Source organism: Medicago sativa, chromosome 4 (genome assembly GCF_051527215.1).
Source record: "Medicago sativa cultivar Bolivia chromosome 4, Bolivia_mono, whole genome shotgun sequence".
NCBI lineage: Eukaryota > Viridiplantae > Streptophyta > Magnoliopsida > Fabales > Fabaceae > Medicago > Medicago sativa.
In genome coordinates this window covers 72,826,751-72,846,809 of record NC_140752.1, presented here as the reverse complement: position 1 = coordinate 72,846,809, position 20,059 = coordinate 72,826,751, and the positions used below count along the sequence as shown (strand labels likewise).

Below are 20,059 nucleotides of genomic sequence, written 5' to 3'. Positions count from 1 at the left end.
TAAATCCTGTATAATTTAAAGTACAGTAGCACTTTCTAAGTCAGAAGATCAAGTAAATAAGGCCTAATTTAAAAAAGAACCCATTAGAGCACTATGGCGTAATTTGATCCATGTAGTTGACCCCACTTTGTGGGAGAAGGCTTAGTTGTTGTTGTGGTATAGAAGCGGATAAATTGGAACTCAAAAGAGAGATGCCCATGAATTAAAAAAAAAAACTCATTTTTAACAAAATATGAATCAACATAGGATATTGTGATCAACATATAAATAACCTCTGCAGAGTAAACAATTCATTGAACAAAAGTGTTCAATTATTCTCAGCAGCTATTCAACTATTTCAATATATTAAAATGATTTAATATCATCACTCACTAATAGCTGTTTGAGATTCTAGCTTCAGGTATAATTCAAAATCTTATTGTAACTACATATACCTTAATTAGTTAAATAGTCTCTCCATGAGTACATTGCACAACCAACGACACCGTCATGAGCTTTTGTAGGCGCCATTCAATACGGTGCACCTGAAAAGTTAGACATAATTATCATGTTAAGATAAGGTAACAACTCGCTTGAACAAAAATAAGGACTCCATTACATACGCACTTGTGTTGCTTCAATACAATCGCACCAGCAAATATCAAACCCAATGGTGAAACAAAACACGAACATGAAATCCAAAATTGATATACATAGGATAGTTGATTGCATTAGTAAAGTACCTTGGTGAGAAGGCCCCTTTACCGCAATTGTCGCTTGAAACTGTCAATATAACACATTTTGTTGTTGTTGTTGTAGCAGCAAAAATAATCAAAGATGGGTACAAAAACCAGTGCTCTACCCAAAGTTTTCATTAGGACCCATAGATCCTGCAATTGCAAAATGCAGCTGTGCTTAGTAAATGCAACCATGTATTTATCAAATGAAGTTATCACATAGACATCAAACAGTGGAGGAAATTGATTTCAGGTTTAGTAATCTCAAAAACTAATCCATAAGACTACAAATTCAATAGAAAATAGTGAAAAGTAAATATGTATACCTCTACATGTGTGTGCTATGCAAATTCAGGTTTAGTAAGCTCAACAGCTTTATGAACCTACAAAGTAATATAGAAAAACACAATTTAAAATCCCAATTTATGAGATATCCTTTTACAAAAAAAACGAAGCTAGGAAGTTATGAAAATAAGCCACTACATTTCAAACAAAGTACAAAAATGATGACAAAATTAACGTGAAATCTGCAAATATGATTCATATAGAATCGCAAATATCATATATGTGATTTAAAAGCATAAATATTCGACTACAAATTCAATAGAAAATAGTGAAAAGTAAATATGTATACCTCTAAATGTGTGTGCTATGCAAATTCAGGTTTAGTAAGCTCAACAGCTTTATGAACCTACAAAGTAATATAGAAAAACACAATTTAAAATCCCAATTTATGAGATATCCTTTTACAAAAAAAAAGAAGCTAGGAAGTTATGAAAATAAGCCACTACATTTCAAACAAAGTACAAAAATGATTACAAAATTAAGTGAAATCTGCAAATATGATTCATATAGAATCGCAAATATCATATATGTGATTTAAAAGCATAAATATTCGACTACAAATTCAATAGAAAATAGTGAAAAGTAAATATGTATACCTCTACATGTGTGTGCTATGCAAATTCAGGTTTAGTAAGCTCAACAGCTTTATGAACCTACAAAGTAATATAGAAAAACACAATTTAAAATCCCAATTTATGAGATATCCTTTTACAAAAAAAAAGAAGCTAGGAAGTTATGAAAATAAGCCACTACATTTCAAACAAAGTACAAAAATGATGACAAAATTAAGTGAAATCTGCAAATATGATTCATATAGAATCGCAAATATCATATATGTGATTTAAAAGCATAAATATTCGACTACAAAGTTGTTGTTCTAGATTTGCTATCAGTTTTTCAGATTGAGACATTTCCTCAAACATCTCATGATCATAATTAAACTTCCAATAAAAGACAAATTAAGAAAGCAAGTCCACATACCTTTGAGCAGATAATTTGAATTAAACTTGCAATTTTCGTTACCTTTGAGCAAGTAATTTGTGTTGCTTCATTTCCTAATAAACTCCAATTCGTCACCAAACAAAACCAGAGAAAACAGGTTAGCATAAAAATATCACGAAACCGACAACAATCAACAATATGAACAACAACTACTGCATGTCACTTGCAAGCAAAAGAATTGAAAGTAAAGAAGGATATCTAATTTACCTAGCTAAAAAATTACACCCACTCGCAACAGAACAACAAAAGAAATTTGCCCAAAGCCAAAAACAAAGTTTAGTAACACAGAAGACACAAAATGCAATCAGAAGCTAATTAGTAATATCTCTGCAGAAGCTAGAAAACAGTAACACTGAAAATAAACACCAACAACCTTGGAGGGAATTGCGGCGAGAGAGAGAGAGAGAGAGAGAGAGAGAGAGAGATCCGAGAGGAGAGTGAGTGGAGAGAACATTGAAGAAAATGGATGATGAATCAATATTGAGAGAGGGATAAGCTTGGTGAACAGAGAGAATGAATAATTTGAATTTTTTCTTCGGAAGTGGGGAGGATGAGATAGTGCATGATTCCAAGGAAAAAAACGTAAAAGTTTGTTTTTAAGGATAACAGTGTAGCGTTGGATTAGGGTAAAACAGTTAGGGTTTAGCGGAAACAACCATGTTTGTAGCGCAAACAGATGAAAAGCCCTATTTTTCTTTTTATTTTTCATAATTAAAGTTTGGAATAGGGTAAAACAGTAATTATAATCATTAGGGCTTCTGAAAAATTAGGGCAAAATTGTTTGCTTGGGGCAACTTTTATATATAGATTGATTCGTGTGTAAAAATCAATTATATAATCAAAAGCTACAAATAATATCTTCAAGTAGAATCAATTCTAAAAGGCAAAATCAATTATACTCGAAAGCAACCAAATTCATCTTAATCAATTATACACCTCTAAATGTAACCAAACATCATACACTTAATTATTTATGAATAAAATATAAAAAATCAACTAATTGAACTCAAATGTAATTTATCAATGATTTTTTTTTTTTTAAGAAATGTAATTTATCAATGATTAATGAGTTGGGTCTAACATTTATTATTTGAATAAACTTCATTCGAATTTGTTAAAAAGAAGAACGTTAGATTCAAATTTCCACGCTTGGTTCATTACTGAAACTCAACAACTCAATGGCCACCACGCTCCTCCGCAACTCATCCACTTTCACAACCGCCGTTGACGATCCTCTCTTACCCTTTCTCCGGTTATACTCTCTCTTTTCTCTATCTCTATTTCCGTCACACACTCGCACAATTTTTCACACTCTCGCCAATTTTCTGCATTTTGTGAATGAATTCAGGTCAATCAAAAAAGCTCTAGAAGATTCCACCACTTCCTCCAGTCAAAATCTCAGCAAGTTACTCAGAGATTGTATCAATACATTCAAGAACAATCACCGCTACCGAAATGATCCTAGATTTCTCAAGATCTGGTTCCTATATGTAATATTTCAACTCTTTCTTTCTACCCAAAATTTCAATTAACATTTCACATACTCTTGCTAAACCGTATTATATTGCAATTAACATGCTTCCTTTTATTTTAGTAGTAGCATTTTAGTTTTTACCACATCACTCCATTTTTTTAGTGTGGTTTCTCATTGAATGTCAGTGTAAAAATGTTTTACACTAACATTATATGTTCACTAAACTCATGGTAATTACTGTTATTTTGTCAATTAAACTATCATCTTTAAGATTTACTTTGTATACACTGACAGTGTAAAACTTTTTCACACATTCATCCGACCATGCTATTATTATTATTATTATTATTAGGTTAGTGCCTAAAATGTATCTACAAATAACTATTTCTATTTGGCGTGTTTTGATTTTATGCATGTGTAAAAATAATTTACACCGTTAGTGCATAGAAATTAATCTCTTACTTTATCTAATTTAATAATAAGAGACATATAGGGAGTAGTATTATTAAAGAGACAAAAGATTTAGAAGGAAAATAAACTGAGATCTTAATATAAGAATATTGTTTCTTAATATGTGTATAATTGGCCGTAAAAATGGAAGAGTAACAACTAGTTATTGTTTGAACGGTTTGCCAGCTTGGACGTGATGAGCACATGTTGCTTTTGAGGAACCTTGAAATTGAAAGGTTCTCAACTTGGTTTTATTGGTTTCTTTATGCAGATGGATGTTAGTGCTGATTTTGACAGTGTTTTCAAAGGAATGCTGAATAGTAATATATGTGCCAATGATGCTTCACTTTATGTGTATTCTGCATGTTTTTTTGAAGCAAAGGGTAGATTGCACGATGCTGACACCATCTATAAGCTCGGCATTTCCAGGTTAGTGCTTTGGGTAACATTTTGTAATCTGCTTTTGATATTGCAAATGGTAGCATAATGATTTGTTAGGAAAAGGACTTTATATTTCTAAAGCTCCAAATACAGTTTCCTATAATTGCTATGGTTTTAGTTAGAATTCCTTGACTCATGGGAAACACACAATCTCACAATTCATTTTTTGAAAATGGAGTTAATGAGTTTCAATTTTCAAAGGTATTTGAAATGGGAAAACAATTAATTTGCATCTATCAGTTTGTGGAAGAACTCATGCTTCAACACAATGTAAACTGGTTTCATGAAACACCGAGGCATTCCAAATCCATGAGAAGTGAGTGAATCTTTAAACAAAGTGGTTGCTTGAATAGTGAGTGTTTCTTGTTGGTGAATATTTACTATTTCTAGTAGATCTTGAATGGGGTATTTGGGTGATACACATCTTGGATGAGTTTATTCAAATTTTATAAACTTGTATACTTATTAGGATTCCGAACCTGTGCAACTTACAGGGAGAAGTTGCGCAATGAGAAAACCGTTGTTTGTGATATCAGCAACTTATAAACACTGAGAGGATGGTAAAAATAGAATTTAAATGATAATTTTGCGGTACATTTGTCAGAATATTTGGTACAATATCTGAACTTAAACACCTATCCCATCAACAAGATCCTTGCCCATCAATTGAACCAGTACATTCTTTTAATCAAATGTAATAAGCCAAATTTATTAGTTTCCCAGATACATCTACTTCATTACGATCTTTATGATGCAAAATGAGCCAAGACTCTTTAGGAATTTACGAAGCCAGCTGAACTGATCATCCAACATTAGCAATTCTTTGAAAATAAAAACATTCCCACACTTTCTGAATTAACCAAAGCTTTATGTCAAGAAAGTGTGAACTTGATCCTGCAAATTATAATGTTGATAAACAAATTACAGGATTGAAGAATAACAAACTTGCATCCTTCGGCTGTGAATAAAATAATACTTCATTTAGGCACCGATTTGCAAATTCGAATTATAAAGACAATTATTTTGAGATGGTAAATATATTTGTTAGAGGGTTTACGTAGACGTGGCCTGAAGGTGACAAAGGCTCCATTTTTTCGTGGTGTTTTATATCTGTTTTATTCTGATTTGTTGGTGTGAGATTTTTTGCATTAGGATTGTAGTTCTAATTTTATGTTTGGTCCATGTTTGACAGAAATGCAGAGCCAATTAAATGGTTGGAGAAGGCACATACCTTATTTCTCAGTAGAGTTTCTGAAATATGCAAGGTTGCTTCAAGCCAGAAGGTATGAAATCATATTGAAAAAGTGAACAATCCCATAGTTAAAAATTGAGCCAACCTTTATATATCACTATTCTTTATGGTCTCTGCCACTTGTTTCCTCAACCCTGTTTCAGTTCAATTTTTAGATTTCTAAATATAAATTTAAGAATTCTTATGTAACTTATAATTTCAGGTTGATTATAAAGAATCTGCTACGTTGGAAAATAATGACATTAATCCATGGGATGCCTCTACTCTGAATGACCTTTTGAAGAAGATAAATCCTTTAATTACGAAATTTGACGTGAGACATTTTGATCCTTTGTTACATGCTTAAACTTAATACATTTGACAAAGATCATGTTCCCTTACATGTCTTTAAATACATTTCAGGGGTACCGTTCGAGCACTAAATCTTATACAGGAAAAATTGCCTTATCCACTTTGAAGAATGCATCAAGGAATAAAGTTATAGAGATAGGTAGATGTCTGAACATGATCTCAAGCATTGATCATATTTATCTTATATTTGTAGTTGTCTGACTGTTTTTCCATTTTCTGTGTATGTATGATCAACTATCCAAGAGTGAATTTTATATGAATTTGCTTGTTTATATTTTCTGCGTTATACCATTTTGTTATGAGATCGGGTGCTTCTTCCTAACAAAGAAAAAAAATGTTATGAAGAGGAACAGTTTGTCTGTATTTATTTGTTTTTTGCATGTCTAATTCATATCTGGATGAAAAAAAGTATGTATTAACTCTTCTTATGGCACTAAAACTTTATCTTGAAATGGTAAATTTAGATCATAAATTTTTTAGCATTACTTCAAGAGTATGCAGTGTTATTGATTGCAGATTTCAGAGGGCAAAAAATCTGCCATATGGCCACTATTTAACAACACTAAGAGCGTGTTTAATTGAGTTTATGAGCAGAAGAATAACTTGTTTTTAAGTCATTACCTTAATGTCTCGTAACCTTGGCGCAACCGATAAAGTTGTTGTCAAGTGACTGAAAGGTCACAGGTTCAAAACAGCCTCTTGTGTAAAAAACAGGGTAAGTAAGGCTGCGTACAATACACCAAAAATGGTGGGACCCCTTCCCGGACCCTACGTATGCGGGAGCTTTAGTGCACCGGGTTGCCCTTTTTTTTAATGTCTTGTATTCTTTCAATTATGTAGTTATCTTATTGGTCCATGTAACTGTAGGATCTTGTTGTCTTGAGTATGAAATGCTAAAAAATCGAACCTGCTATGAAATGGGCAATCTTTGTTTAGTTTGAATTTATTACATACATATCCCTTGTTTTTTCCTTTAATCTTTTAAAGTTAATCATGTTTCAGAACAGTTTCTAGAAGAGTTAGGTTTATTATTTATTTCCATAAGCTGCTTCCTTGGACGAAAGTTCCAGTTAAACAATTGCTCTTGTTTGTCCTTGTCATGGCATCCAAAGGTGGAATTAAGTACCATATCAAGGGCTGTGCTGGACAGGGAGGTTTTGCTCAAGTATACAAGGCAAATGTCGGCAGTGATCCTGATGAAGTTGTGGCACTAAAGGTGATGGCGGTTTTACAAGTCGTTTTCCCCCTATACATAGAAATATAACATATTGTCTCATCAGGTTGCATTTTGAAACTTGGCAGATACAAAAACCAGCTTTCCCTTGGGAGTTTTACATGTATCGTCAACTTGATCAGCGCATCTCTGAGAGAGAAGTATGTCAATATCGATTATACCATCAACCTGCTTTTCTATGAACATCTACTTATTCTGTCAATATCGATTATACCATCAACCTGCTTTTCTATGAACATCTACTTATTCTGAGTTCTGACATCTTAATCTTTCAGAGGTCAAACTATGGTTCTGCTCATAGAATTCATCTCTATTCTGACTGTAGCATACTCGTCTGTAATTATTTAGCTCATGGGACACTACAGGTCAGTAATTTCCTTTTGATTTCCCTCATTATCTCGTTCAACATCACGTGTTATTAAAATTCAACAGAAAATTCTATGCAGGATGTCATCAACTCATATGTGGTCATAGGAAAATTCATGGAAGAAGTATTGTGCATTTATTACACAATAGAAATGTTGCACATGATTGAAACTTTGCATGATGTTGGCTTGATTCATGGTGATTTCAAGCCTGATAATCTGCTTATTCGTTATGCTAGGTAAATTTCAGCTTCTATTGTAGTTCATGCTTGTGTCTCTTTACTTTAACAAACCTCAGTTTTGTAAAATCAAAATTCTAACACTTCGATTATCCCTTGCCTTTTACCTCGATAATTTGTCTCTTTTCATTGTTTGTATCTTGTTAAAGTGCAATTGTAAACATTTTCCCCGTCTTAATTTTGAGGGTATGCCTTCTATATCTAAAAAAAGTAGGGGTATTATCAACCCATTGTTTTTGTACTGTTACTATATTATTTTGTTTTTAAGGATGTGGGGTTTGTAAAGTCCCTCTGCATCTAGTAAAGTATCATCCTTATTTTGGATAGGACAACTATAGTAATAGATTCGAGTATTGCTGTACAGGGGGTTCCCCTGTCCAAATACATCAAGATATGTTCAATGAATTACAGTAATAAGAAGACATGCATAAATAAGGATTTGATCACCACTCATAGAAAGAGAGAATGGAATTTCCAGTGGGTAAACCACCATTTTGGTCCCTGAAAGTGTACGATGCTGTCACTTATGTCCGAAACTGGGCTATAAACCCAAATTAGTCATAGAATCATTAAAACGTCAATCAGTTAAGTCCCTGACATTATAATATGTTTTATCTTTCATGGACTATTATGATAGTTGTATCATTCAGGGACTATTTTGATGATTCAAGGACCAAATTGAACTTTTAGCATAGTCATGGACCAAAGTGACAGCACACTACAGTTTCAGGACTAAAATGATGGTTTACTCTCTTACATTTGGCCACAACCAACTTCTTACGTTGATCATTTCTATCACTTCATCTAAATTCAGTTGTATGGAATGGAAACAAATCTAATTTCTAAGCATCCATGTGGCATAATTGTGTCTACATACAACCACAAATAGCATATATGCCGGATTCAATTAGAGACATCACAATTAAAAGATAAATGATTTGTGGATTCTACATCCCTCTTACAAAACTAGTGCAGCAGTTTATCATTTTGAATATTTTCAAAAAAAGTTTAATATTTTGAATGAAGACTCTTCTAAATAAGTTAGACTTAGATGAGAGCCTCTCAGTAGATGCTTTTGAAGCAAAAGTGTTAATCATTTACTGGAGTGAAAGTTAAAGTATGGTGGTATAGGCATACAAACATTGTTTTCCACTTTTACTAGCAGAAGGATTTACTCATGGTGTTTTATGACCATTGGTTGAGATAAAAGCTACTTGCAAATGCTTCAGAAATTTCCGTTTTGACGTGCATTTGTATGATATCGTTGATGTGCAATGCATGTTCTAATTATGAAGCATTGTGTCAAGTAGCTTAGATGATTGCCATTTGTGGATAGTACTCATTGTTTTCGTTATTTTGAAGGGGTAACCTCACAGAAGATGGGTTCTTAGACCGAAGCGGTTGTTGGCATGATCAGGTCAGTTTTTCTCTCAAAGATACAATCATATATTTTTGCTTTATTACTATGTTGTGTATACATTTTTTTTATCTTTCAGGGTCTCTGTCTTGTTGACTGGGGAAGAGGGATCGATCTTAATCTCTTTCCAGATCACACGGTATTTAAGGGAGATTGTAGGACTTCTGGTTTTCGATGCATTGAGATGCAGGAGGATAGGCCGTGGAAATTTCAGGTGAGTCACTACTTAAATTACACTACAAATGCAATATAGCTCATGATTTACTGCCTTTAAAGTTGCTCTTCTGTTATCACTTGTCAACAGGCAGATGCATATGGCCTTTGCGGTGTTGTTCATACGATGCTGCATAATACCTATATGGAAACCGTTAAAAAAGAATCATCTGATGGGGGTTCTGTGTATCTTCCCAGACTACCCTTTAAACGGTATATTCCTCATTTTATAGTTACATCCAATTGCTACTTTTGTACTCTATGATTAGGGGACCTCCTAGTAAAAATTCGGTCACCTTTTAGTCTCCCTCTACCGATTTGGTAAAATCAATTTGGAAGCTATGGTGCCACAGCAGACCCTTCCTTTTGTTTTCAACTTTAATTTTTATTCTGATAATTTGGTTGTTGTATCAAACAGTTACTGGAACGTCGAGCTATGGAAGACTTTCTTCACTAAGATGCTTAATGACTACCCTGGCCATGATGATAGGAAGTTGTTGCAGGAATTGAAGAAGTCCTTCCAGGACTATATCAGCTCTGATCCTCAACGTATAAAGAAACTCAAGGAGTTACTCGCGAAGCAAAGGGTTTCTCTGTGTTCTGCATAGTGTTTTACGATCAATATATATATCCACTTCTGCTGTAGCTGTCTATGCAGCTGCTGAGTACATACAAAAACACAATGCAAGCAATCAAAAACAGACTAGGAAGGTACATTTCATTCCTGTTTTCCATCACATGCTCCTTAGTCACGGACAAGACTCTTCCAATGTGAATTTGTTTCCGGGACGCGCACATGCAAGTGTATTTAACCTTGATTTATATTGGGTTAAAGATTACAATACTATAAAGTGAAGCAAGGGTAGATCTCCTTATTTGCTCACTTTAGAAACAAACTAATGTTTTAAGAGTTTTTTCCTTTTAATTGCCATGCATTAGCCTCTATAGATGCTAATTGTTAGTCCCTTGTATTATGTAATTTGAGTAACCATCTGGAATGTAACTTTTTCAATAGTGTATATATGTAAATGTTGTAATTTGTAAGTGAGTATGATTGTTAAGTTTCACTCGAAGGACATTTCATGTATATCAACGAATTCGGCTAATCAGATCTCTCAAAACCATAGAGATTTCTGCATAAATTCGGTGTACTCTTCCTATAATGCCAATCAATTTTTGACTGGAGTCTCAACATAAAAGCCTATTCACCAAAAAAATCATCGAAAAGTCCTACCAGTATTCTTTAACAAACACTTAAGGGAAAATACAAGTTAAAATACTCTTGCAATGATCATTGGTCTTCCAAGCAATAATTATTTCAAATTTCTATAATTTTATTAAATTTTTCAATACTCTTTTTATTTTGAGAGGATTTACAATACCAATTAGGTTGTACTCCCTCGGCTCAAGATGATCGTCAATTTAGCAACATTTATCCATGCATACCTAAAAGTTTTGCATATACATTTAATCATATTTAAATAATGTGTCAGATTCTTGTCCAAAAATGATGATGATGATGATGATGATGATAATGTGTGACGTTTTAACATTTAGTTACTAATTTACGAATAGTCTTTATTTGACAAATTTTGATTCGACCTTATTAGTACATAAATTATGACTAATAGATTAAGAACTTTTTTTGAAAGAAGATTAAGAACTTCTTTTTAATCTATGAATAATTAATAGAAAATTACAAAAGTAATATATATCAAAAAAACTGTAAAGAGTTTATAAACTATAAATCAACAATATTCCAGTAAAAAAATAGCTATAAATCAACAATATAAATAGTTCCCATCAGAAAACTTGAGTTCTATTCTTAAAAAAAAAAACAATCATTTATCCGCTTTTACTTGCCTACGAACCAGACACATCCTTATCATAATTCATTTCCCTTGTTAACCATATATCTAATTACATTTGACCATCTTCCTCCTACTAATACCATAGCATAACAAAGCTGGCTGTTGTTTTTCCAGCAAATGTTCCTTTCGCTCATCAGTAGAATTTGTGTGTACGTTGCACCATAACATGGAATCTACTATGTATATGTTTTCTTTCATGCATTGTTTATTGTTTATTTTACAAGTCCTCTAATATTATAAAATAAATAGTCCTTTCCAATATTATAAAATAAAAGGTGATAAGATTTTAGAAATAATATTCTCTAAAAAAAAATTATTTTAAATAAGGGTGAAAATCGAATAAAAAAGTTATAATTTGTTTCGTTCCATCCACTTTCCAAACAATGGAATGGAAACATTATCACATCATTTCATAAAATATCCAAACAGTGGAACGGGGTCTCTATTTCATTCCGCTCCGTTCCACTCCATTCCATTTTATTCCGCTCCGCTCCGTTCTATTCCGTCAATCCAATCAGAGAATTAAGAAGAGGGGCAAAGACGTCATTACAGTCAAAACCCTAGTCTCTTCATTTCGGTGCTGCCATTTATACTGATTTTCATTTCAGTCATCACTCTCATTCACTTCTCGACCCTCTCGCGATCTGAACCGAGGCCTCTCTTCTGGTATATCATCTCTTCACGCTCTCTTTTTTGCTATCACCATTTCCATTTTCTCAACGATTTTCCATTAATTTTCGTTTTTATGCTTTTTTCATGTATTTTTATTATTTCACAGTGATTTTTACTGGAATTTGATTTTCCTCTGCAATCGTTTTTATTGTAGTTGTTGTTGTTAGTTACTTGATTTTTTAAGCTGATTATGAAGCGGAAATTTTAAACTAGATTATTGTGTCATTTGACTGTGATTTATGTATATACTGTAGTAATAGTTGATTTGTTCTTTTTCATGTAAATTAATTTTGCTAGGGTTTAAGGTTTAGGATCTTTATTAATTACATTCGTTAAATAGTGATGTGTGATTTCAGTATGTTTTAGTCAAGTGTATCAAACAGTGAAGCACCGAGACACTCAGACACAACACCAACATGTTGAATTGAATTATTGAATGTAATCACATGTGTCGGGATTATTAGAAGTGTCAGTGCTAAGGGTCCTAGTGGTTTACTTACCTCCCGACTGAACTCTGGATTACATAGCCCCTTTCCACTAAGAACCGGAGTGGTAACCCACACACACACAGTGTCCTAGTGCTTCATAGAAGAAAATGTTTTTCCTTATTCCTGTTTTTGTCGATTACTTTTTTCATCATTGCAAATGTTTATATATACTCTTGAATTTCATTTCTGTATTTTTGTGTACATGATTTTCTGTGGTGGTTCCTGTGATGGACTTTGCTTTGTGAGAACATCAATTTTTTGTTGTTGGGGCTTTATGTTATTGTTATGTTTCTAGTACACTAACTATGTGTATGCATTTTGTTCTCTGTTTTGTTAAAATGTATTTGTTTCAATTTGGTATGAGTTGCTGTGAATTTAAAAATGCATACTGTTTTGTTTGATAGTGATTTTTCTGCTTTTAACTTTTGGAATTTTTGAATCGTTGGTATGTTTTGGTTTTTGCAGGTCACTTTGTAGGCTGCAATCATGGCCGATGGACCTCATCATCCATCAATTGCTCAGAAGATAGGTGGACATTCTTATTTGGTTTCCAGGCTTAGCGCCAACTCTAACTACAGGAATTACTCTACGTCCGGTACTTTCACTAATGGAGTGCAGACTTCTGGTTTGGCACTTGCGTCACCTCTGTCGTCATTTACTGTCCCTTCTCCAGCAGAGAAAGGACCCGCTGGATTTTTGATCGATTTTCTGATGGGAGGAGTGTCTGCTGCTGTGTCAAAGACAGCTGCTGCTCCTATTGAACGAATTAAATTGCTTATCCAAAACCAGGATGAAATGCTCAAAAGTGGCAGGTTATCTGAGCCATATAAGGGAATTGGTGACTGTTTTGCTCGAACCATGAAGGATGAGGGTATAATTGCTCTGTGGAGAGGCAATACTGCTAATGTTATCAGATACTTCCCTACTCAGGTGATAATCTGAATTTTTTTCTTGTAAGATATTTTCTATTTTGACATATTCTTACAGCATCCATAAGTTATATGCGTTGTAAGGGTTGTTCCTCGAAGTGTATATTGTGTTAAACCAAGAAATTTGTGGAAATCTAATGGTTGAATATTCTTTTACTGACCTCTACTTATACAAACACCACATACAAAAACTGTCACTGTGATTCCGGTGTCATGAGATTTTCCATGTGTTGTCTTGTTTGGGTTTTGTTCATGCTGTCTTGTTATATATATTGAGATTAGCTTATATTTTGGAAGGGAAAAGATTTTATATAATACCTATTTTTGTATCCTTGCTATTAACATTTACATCCCTAGACATACAAAACATTTTCTCTCTTTTTTTATCTGATTTTGATGCATGTGAATGCTCTTTTGGTGATTGAATGTTGGTTCTGTAGTTTCTGCGAGCTGTTCCTTTAATTTCTAATTTCATTCTTTTCCTTTTAGGCTCTGAACTTTGCTTTTAAGGATTACTTCAAGAGGCTTTTCAATTTTAAAAAAGACAGAGATGGCTACTGGAAGTGGTTTGCTGGGAATTTAGCATCTGGTGGAGCTGCTGGGGCCTCCTCACTCCTATTTGTCTATTCTTTGGATTATGCCCGTACCCGTTTGGCAAATGACGCAAAGGCTGCAAAGAAGGGTGGTGAGAGGCAGTTTAATGGAATGGTTGATGTTTACAAGAAAACCTTACAGTCTGATGGCATTGCTGGCCTTTATCGTGGATTCAACATCTCGTGTGTTGGAATTATAGTGTATCGTGGTCTTTACTTTGGAATGTATGATTCTCTGAAACCAGTTGTCTTGGTTGGTGGGATGCAGGTATGTACAAAATTTGATTTTAACGGGAAATATGGTGTTTCTTAATCTGTTCCGTGTTAGATTAAAATTATTCCTCTTTTGTTGGTTTTACTTTGATTTTATGTTTGTCAGGCAATATTTTGTTGATTGTAAACGATTAGCTTGAATATTTAATTTTTTATGTCTTAAATATAATTTGAAAATGATGCTTTTAGAATGCTAATCTAGTTTATTAGCACATTATCTGTAAGCATGTTAGTATTCAGTTACCTGCAATCAGTAATGTGTATATATCTTCCTTTCTATTAAACACCTTTTACCCTAGACATCTTTCTATTAAAACACCTTTATATCCTAGACATCATAGATTGCTAAACTTGAAACTTTAATTGAACTAGGGAAATTTGTTCTTCCACAATTTTGACTTTCTTTTAGCCCCAATTATTTTAGTAATGTTCATCATTTTCTTATTATCTATGGTACTTTTCTTGTTAACAGGATAGTTTCTTTGCTAGTTTCCTGTTGGGATGGGGTATCACAATTGGTGCTGGTTTGGCCTCTTATCCCATTGACACTGTGCGTAGAAGAATGATGATGACTTCTGGAGAAGCTGTGAAGTATAACAGCTCTTTGCATGCATTCCAAACCATCGTTGCAAAAGAGGGTACTAAGTCTCTTTTCAAAGGTGCTGGTGCAAACATATTGCGTGCTGTTGCAGGTGCTGGTGTGCTTGCTGGTTATGACAAGCTGCAGCTGGTCTTGTTTGGAAAGAAATATGGTTCTGGCGGCGGCTAAATGATGACGATAATAATTACCCGGAATCCTTCTGTTTGTTCCATTGTGATTTGGATAATTTTGGATCAACAAGTGTTATTAATATTTTCCAGAATTTAGGACCTTTCTATTTAGAGATTATAGTTTTATGAACTTAAATTTCATTTGGTTGTTACATTTCATGTGTTTACCAAGTCCTTGCACTTTGAGACCTCCTTTTGGTTCGGTAATTAATACTCGTTGTGATTGCGGATGGTTTTATTGAAATGCAATTCTATAGCATTAGTTTTTTTTTTTTTTTTAATATAAATTTTGATTATATATGGTGGGTGGTTTACATTTAGTGCTGAAATTGACTCGGTTTATTTTTACTCACCTTAATCGCAGTAAAGTTTCATACTAAACATATACTTATTACCAAAAAAATACTAAACATATACTAGCTGCCTAGTTTACACATCTAAGCCGTAGCTGACATCTTAATCGTAGTGATGTTTGTTGTTTGTTCAAGCATATATTGCTGGATAGTTACATTTTCATTGTTTTTTTTTTTATCAAACATTTGGTGAACCAACCATAAATATTGTGCTTATCATCTTTTTGTTTTTGTAGTGCTTTTTGTATAAAAATTCAACGAAAATTCTATAGAATGATTTTCTTGTAAGAAATTTTCATAGTTCCTCTCAGATTATCCCCAACTGTATCAGGATATATTTAGAGTGATTTGTGGAAGCTCTTGAGTTGAAGCACTGACGGATTCATAATCAAATTTTCATAGTGCTTTATTATTTGTTTTTGCCTGTTTAGCTCTGCATTAAAATCGAGCTTCTAGCTTGTGGCGGATTCAAGCAGTGACTTGGCGATTTTATTTGTAATTTCGGTCGGTCTACTATGGTTATGACTAAACTTGGGGTTTGATCTATGGTTTGAAATTGGAGAGTCACCAAGTTCTTAATCCTACTATCATTATTGGGATGATTCTCTCACAGTGATGCTTGCTCAAAAGACTTAGAATTCCATCTGAAGCCTCTTCTACCGGAAGCTCTTTCCGTCATGGATCAGATTGATTGAAACTATGAGCAGACATATTTTTATCGTGATGGAACTAGTATGTTGATTTTCTTATCTTTAATGATTGTAGAGGGACCTCTTTCCCTCGTTTTGAACCTTAATCTCGTTGTAATTTCCTTAAAAAAAATTGAGACTAAAAAATATTTCAAAATTGTTCAAAATAAGAAATGTGTAGTTACTTAAAATCGAATTCAAAATGCGTTGAAAAGGGGTGTGTTATGAACAAATTTAAATTCTGTGTAAAATGATTTACCGTTCTAAAATTATGTTCAGATAAATAAATTTCATTGAGGCACTCTCAAATTTAATCCTAGTTGGACATATTTGAATTGGAAGCTATGGAAGTGAGGTTTGTTTATGGTCAATTTAAAAATGCTACTTATTTCAGGTCAAAGTCTCCGATTGCTGATGAGCACTAATAAAATTCTGAGTTGATTTAGTGTTTTATTGTGACAATGTTGAGAATGCAAAATGCCATTTGTTGCTCTAGAGTGTTCAAGTATTTCTTAAGGTAACACAAAAACACACACCAATTTTCCCTATGAAAAAGGAAAGATAAGAAAATAATCATAGTAATCAGTTGTTTTAGGTTTCAAGTGTGAGTGATTAAATATCACATTACCTATAAATCGGTGAAATGATGAATAAGAGTGTATAATTAATCTCTTCAGATTTTGGATAGAGATGCGACGTCTCTCTCTTATAATCTTGAAACATTGATTCGTTGTTGCTTCCAGTGTTTACCCGAACTCCCTAACAATTCCCTTGTTAGACGTTGAATATGAAAACCTTCAAGCAGATGTAGCCACCACACACGATCTTGAAAATTTGAAGCTAATTAGTGAACTCGATACAAAATTCTTCCCTTTGGTTTTAAGTAACCAAATTTCTCTAAATTCCACTCAAACTACTATGAAAACAACATGGAAGGAGATAAGTCCTTATAATGCGCTTGGTCCTCATCTTAAAGTTTCATAGTCAAGTGCAAAAAGAATCAATAGCACTGTTGACTTTGTATCTAATCTAGAATCTCATTGGTAGAGAATAATCCTACAACTATAAAAGTAACCCAACATTGGTTCGTAGGTTCTTGTAACGGTTAAACATCACTTTAACATGGTTGTTGTGATTATTTGATGTTGTCGTTTTCAAAATTCAAATTAACTGCATTAAAAAATCATCTTGAGTTATTTTAAGCTCAAATACAAACACTATATGTGACAATATATATTTATCTCGATTTCTCTCTTACTTTCTATCTTATACAACTTAAACACGTTTAAAAATACACACAAAAATCAAAAGACATCATATTCGACATCAAAATTTTGATGTCAAAAAAATATTTCTTTTAAAAAATTACATGCATTTACACACATTAATCAATCTTGATCATTGATTGTAGATTGGTCCAGTCATATTGATATTTTTATCAAATTATCTTTAAATAATCTACAAATTTGATTCAAGAGCAGACAACCAAACATTAATTATTGCGTTAACATTTAATGTGTGAAATCTGAATCCATCATTTTCAACCCATTTTGGATTATGCTAATCAGAAACATGTACAAAAGACAACATGATTGAACAAAAGACTATGCCTTTATGGTTTGAAAGTGAAAGAGCCCTACATTCTCCTACATAAATATATACATTGCTTCACTCATTTTCACAAAACAATGGCTTCAACTTCATCTTCTCATTCCTTTACCACTTGTGTGTTATTCCTCTTTTTTCTATATTTGTCTTGTTTCGTCAACAACCTTGATGCAAAACACAGTATAACCAACAGTCACAAGCACCAACACAAGCACAACCACATCCATAATTCACCATTAAACCCAAGACTCTACCGCGCATTTCTTGCACTGCAAGCATGGAAGCATGTGATCTACTCAGACCCAAAAAACATCACTTCAAATTGGGTAGGTCCTTCAGTTTGCAACTACACTGGTATCTACTGTGCTCCATCTCTTGATGATCCTAAAATAACAGTTGTAGCCGGCATTGACCTTAACCACGCAGACATAGCCGGGTTCCTACCGGAAGAGTTAGCCTTCTTATGTGACCTTTCACTTCTCCACCTCAATAGCAACCGTTTCTGTGGCATCATTCCGAAAACCTTCACCAACCTAACTCATCTCTATGAGCTTGACCTTAGCAACAACAGATTTGTCGGACCTTTTCCTTCGGTCGTGCTTTCCCTTCCTTCCCTTACTTATCTCGACCTTCGTTACAATGAATTCGAAGGTCCATTGCCTCCTGAGCTTTTCAACAAACCTTTCGATGCTTTTTTCCTTAACAACAATCGCTTCACAAGTTCTATTCCAAGAAATTTAGGAAAAAGCAAAGCATCTGTTATGGTTTTTGCTAATAACAAATTTGGAGGATGTTTACCAGAAAGCATAGTGAACTTCGCTGACACTTTGGAAGAACTTCTCTTAATCAATACAAGCATCTCAGGTTGTCTTCCACAGCAAGTTGGATTTCTATACAAATTAAGAGTGTTGGATGTGAGTTTCAACGATATCGTTGGTCCTATACCTTATAGTCTTGCAGGGTTATCTCATTTGGAGCAGTTAAATTTAGGACATAATATGATGAGTGGAATAGTTCCTGTCGGAGTTTGTGAGTTACCAAACTTGGTGAATTTCACTTTTTCTTACAACTTCTTCTGTGAGGAAGAGGGAATTTGTAAGAATTTGACATCAAAGAAGATAGTTTTTGATGATCGCCGCAATTGCTTGCCAGAGAAGGCACTGCAGAGGAGTGAAAAGGAATGTAGTGCCAAACTTGAACACCCTGTTGATTGCTTTGAGCTTTGTTGTGTTGAAGGAGGTATTGGGAATAATGTTAGTGCTGGTTCTATGGCTATTCCACCTTCTGCAATTTCACCAGTAGCAATACCTGTTTCTGCTGCACCTCTTGTTGCACCAAGCCATCCTTGACATTGAATTAAGTGTTTATGTTGATGTAATAAAGGTCCAAATTTAAGTTAGGTAATGATATTGTACATACTTCGTTTTTAAAGTGGTGTGATAGTTCATGTCTCTGTATTGTATCATAATCTTCGTTACTTGGAAAGTGTTATGTTGGACAGAATTAGAATGTATGTTGAGTGTGTTTGTCAAACTTTGAATAATTTGATTTTGTAAAATTATTTGATCAAAATTTAGTCTAAAGTGGCATAGTTTATGATTAGATATTTTTATTCCAAAAATGAGTTTGAGTTCCAAATATAAGTTTGATGTAAAACTTATATATGAAAGAAACGTTTGATTAAAACTTTGCATAATTTTAAGCAAAATGAACAATTTGCTTTGTATATGAACGTGTGAGGTGTTATCATTTTATCCGTAACATATCAAAATTGCAAATAGATTCCAAAAGGATCTCTTTTGTTTGAAATTTATGGACTAAATTGAATAGGAAAAATACACATTTATGACTAACTAAAGAGACACTTTAACATGTGTTTGCAATTTCAATACATTTAGATGCTAACATGATAGTGTCACACATTTAGAGACCAAAACGACTTTTACCCTATTTTTTACTACATTAGTCAAATAGAGATTTAGAGGTAAATTTGTTTTATACAAAATATTCAGATGAAATTACATATTTTAGACGAAGATCACTTTTCACATGTCCCACCTTACATACATCAAACATATATGGCCTTGTGGGATTCCTAGGTTCATTAAGGGTGAAGGTATAAGGATTTTTTTTTTTTTTAATTCAGAAATGTGATTTTTTTTTTTTCATTCAATATTAGCGAGTCATCCGTGTTTTTTTAACCATTTTATTTGTGTTAAATATCCACCAATATTTTGATCCATGGCCAGTGGAGAACCTGATTGACTACTTTTAGTGGAGTCTCATTTCCCAACCACATAATTTGACCTAAAA

General features: G+C 33.4%; 3 protein-coding genes across 3 annotated transcripts; all 3 read left to right on the top strand.

The window, feature by feature from the left end:
- The first annotated feature begins 3,208 nt into the window (after positions 1–3,208).
- Positions 3,209–10,641, top strand: LOC146931627 (protein kinase and Mad3-BUB1-I domain-containing protein). Its single transcript, XM_085703136.1, has 14 exons — positions 3,209–3,315; positions 3,412–3,553; positions 4,259–4,416; positions 5,621–5,711; positions 5,883–5,993; positions 6,083–6,170; positions 7,144–7,247; positions 7,334–7,405; positions 7,541–7,630; positions 7,712–7,869; positions 9,232–9,286; positions 9,366–9,500; positions 9,591–9,712; positions 9,918–10,641. Exons 1-14 carry the CDS (start codon positions 3,242–3,244, stop codon positions 10,105–10,107), a joined length of 1,590 nt encoding a protein of 529 aa, XP_085559262.1. The 5' UTR covers positions 3,209–3,241; the 3' UTR covers positions 10,108–10,641.
- Positions 10,642–11,989: 1,348 nt separating this feature from the next.
- Positions 11,990–15,340, top strand: AAC3 (ADP/ATP carrier 3). Its single transcript, XM_085703135.1, has 4 exons — positions 11,990–12,036; positions 12,996–13,460; positions 13,949–14,320; positions 14,798–15,340. The coding sequence occupies exons 2-4, from the start codon at positions 13,017–13,019 to the stop codon at positions 15,092–15,094; spliced, it is 1,113 nt and encodes a 370-aa protein (XP_085559261.1). The 5' UTR covers positions 11,990–12,036; positions 12,996–13,016; the 3' UTR covers positions 15,095–15,340.
- Positions 15,341–17,758: 2,418 nt separating this feature from the next.
- On the top strand, positions 17,759–19,367 carry LOC146931625 (Leucine-rich repeat (LRR) family protein). The gene has a single exon (XM_085703134.1). The coding sequence runs from the start codon at positions 17,827–17,829 to the stop codon at positions 19,093–19,095; it is 1,269 nt and encodes a 422-aa protein (XP_085559260.1). The 5' UTR covers positions 17,759–17,826; the 3' UTR covers positions 19,096–19,367.
- Positions 19,368–20,059: the final 692 nt, after the last annotated feature.

Coding starts and splice junctions, on each gene's coding strand:
- LOC146931627 (XM_085703136.1), top strand. CDS start 3,242: ATGGCCACCACGCTCCTCCGCAACTCATCCACTTTCACAACCGCCGTT. Junction 3,554..4,258: donor TCAAGATCTGGTTCCTATAT/GTAATATTTCAA, acceptor TTCTTTATGCAG/ATGGATGTTAGTGCTGATTT. Junction 7,406..7,540: donor AGCGCATCTCTGAGAGAGAA/GTATGTCAATAT, acceptor TTAATCTTTCAG/AGGTCAAACTATGGTTCTGC.
- AAC3 (XM_085703135.1), top strand. CDS start 13,017: ATGGCCGATGGACCTCATCATCCATCAATTGCTCAGAAGATAGGTGGA. Junction 13,461..13,948: donor TCAGATACTTCCCTACTCAG/GTGATAATCTGA, acceptor TTTTCCTTTTAG/GCTCTGAACTTTGCTTTTAA. Junction 14,321..14,797: donor TCTTGGTTGGTGGGATGCAG/GTATGTACAAAA, acceptor TCTTGTTAACAG/GATAGTTTCTTTGCTAGTTT.
- LOC146931625 (XM_085703134.1), top strand. CDS start 17,827: ATGGCTTCAACTTCATCTTCTCATTCCTTTACCACTTGTGTGTTATTC.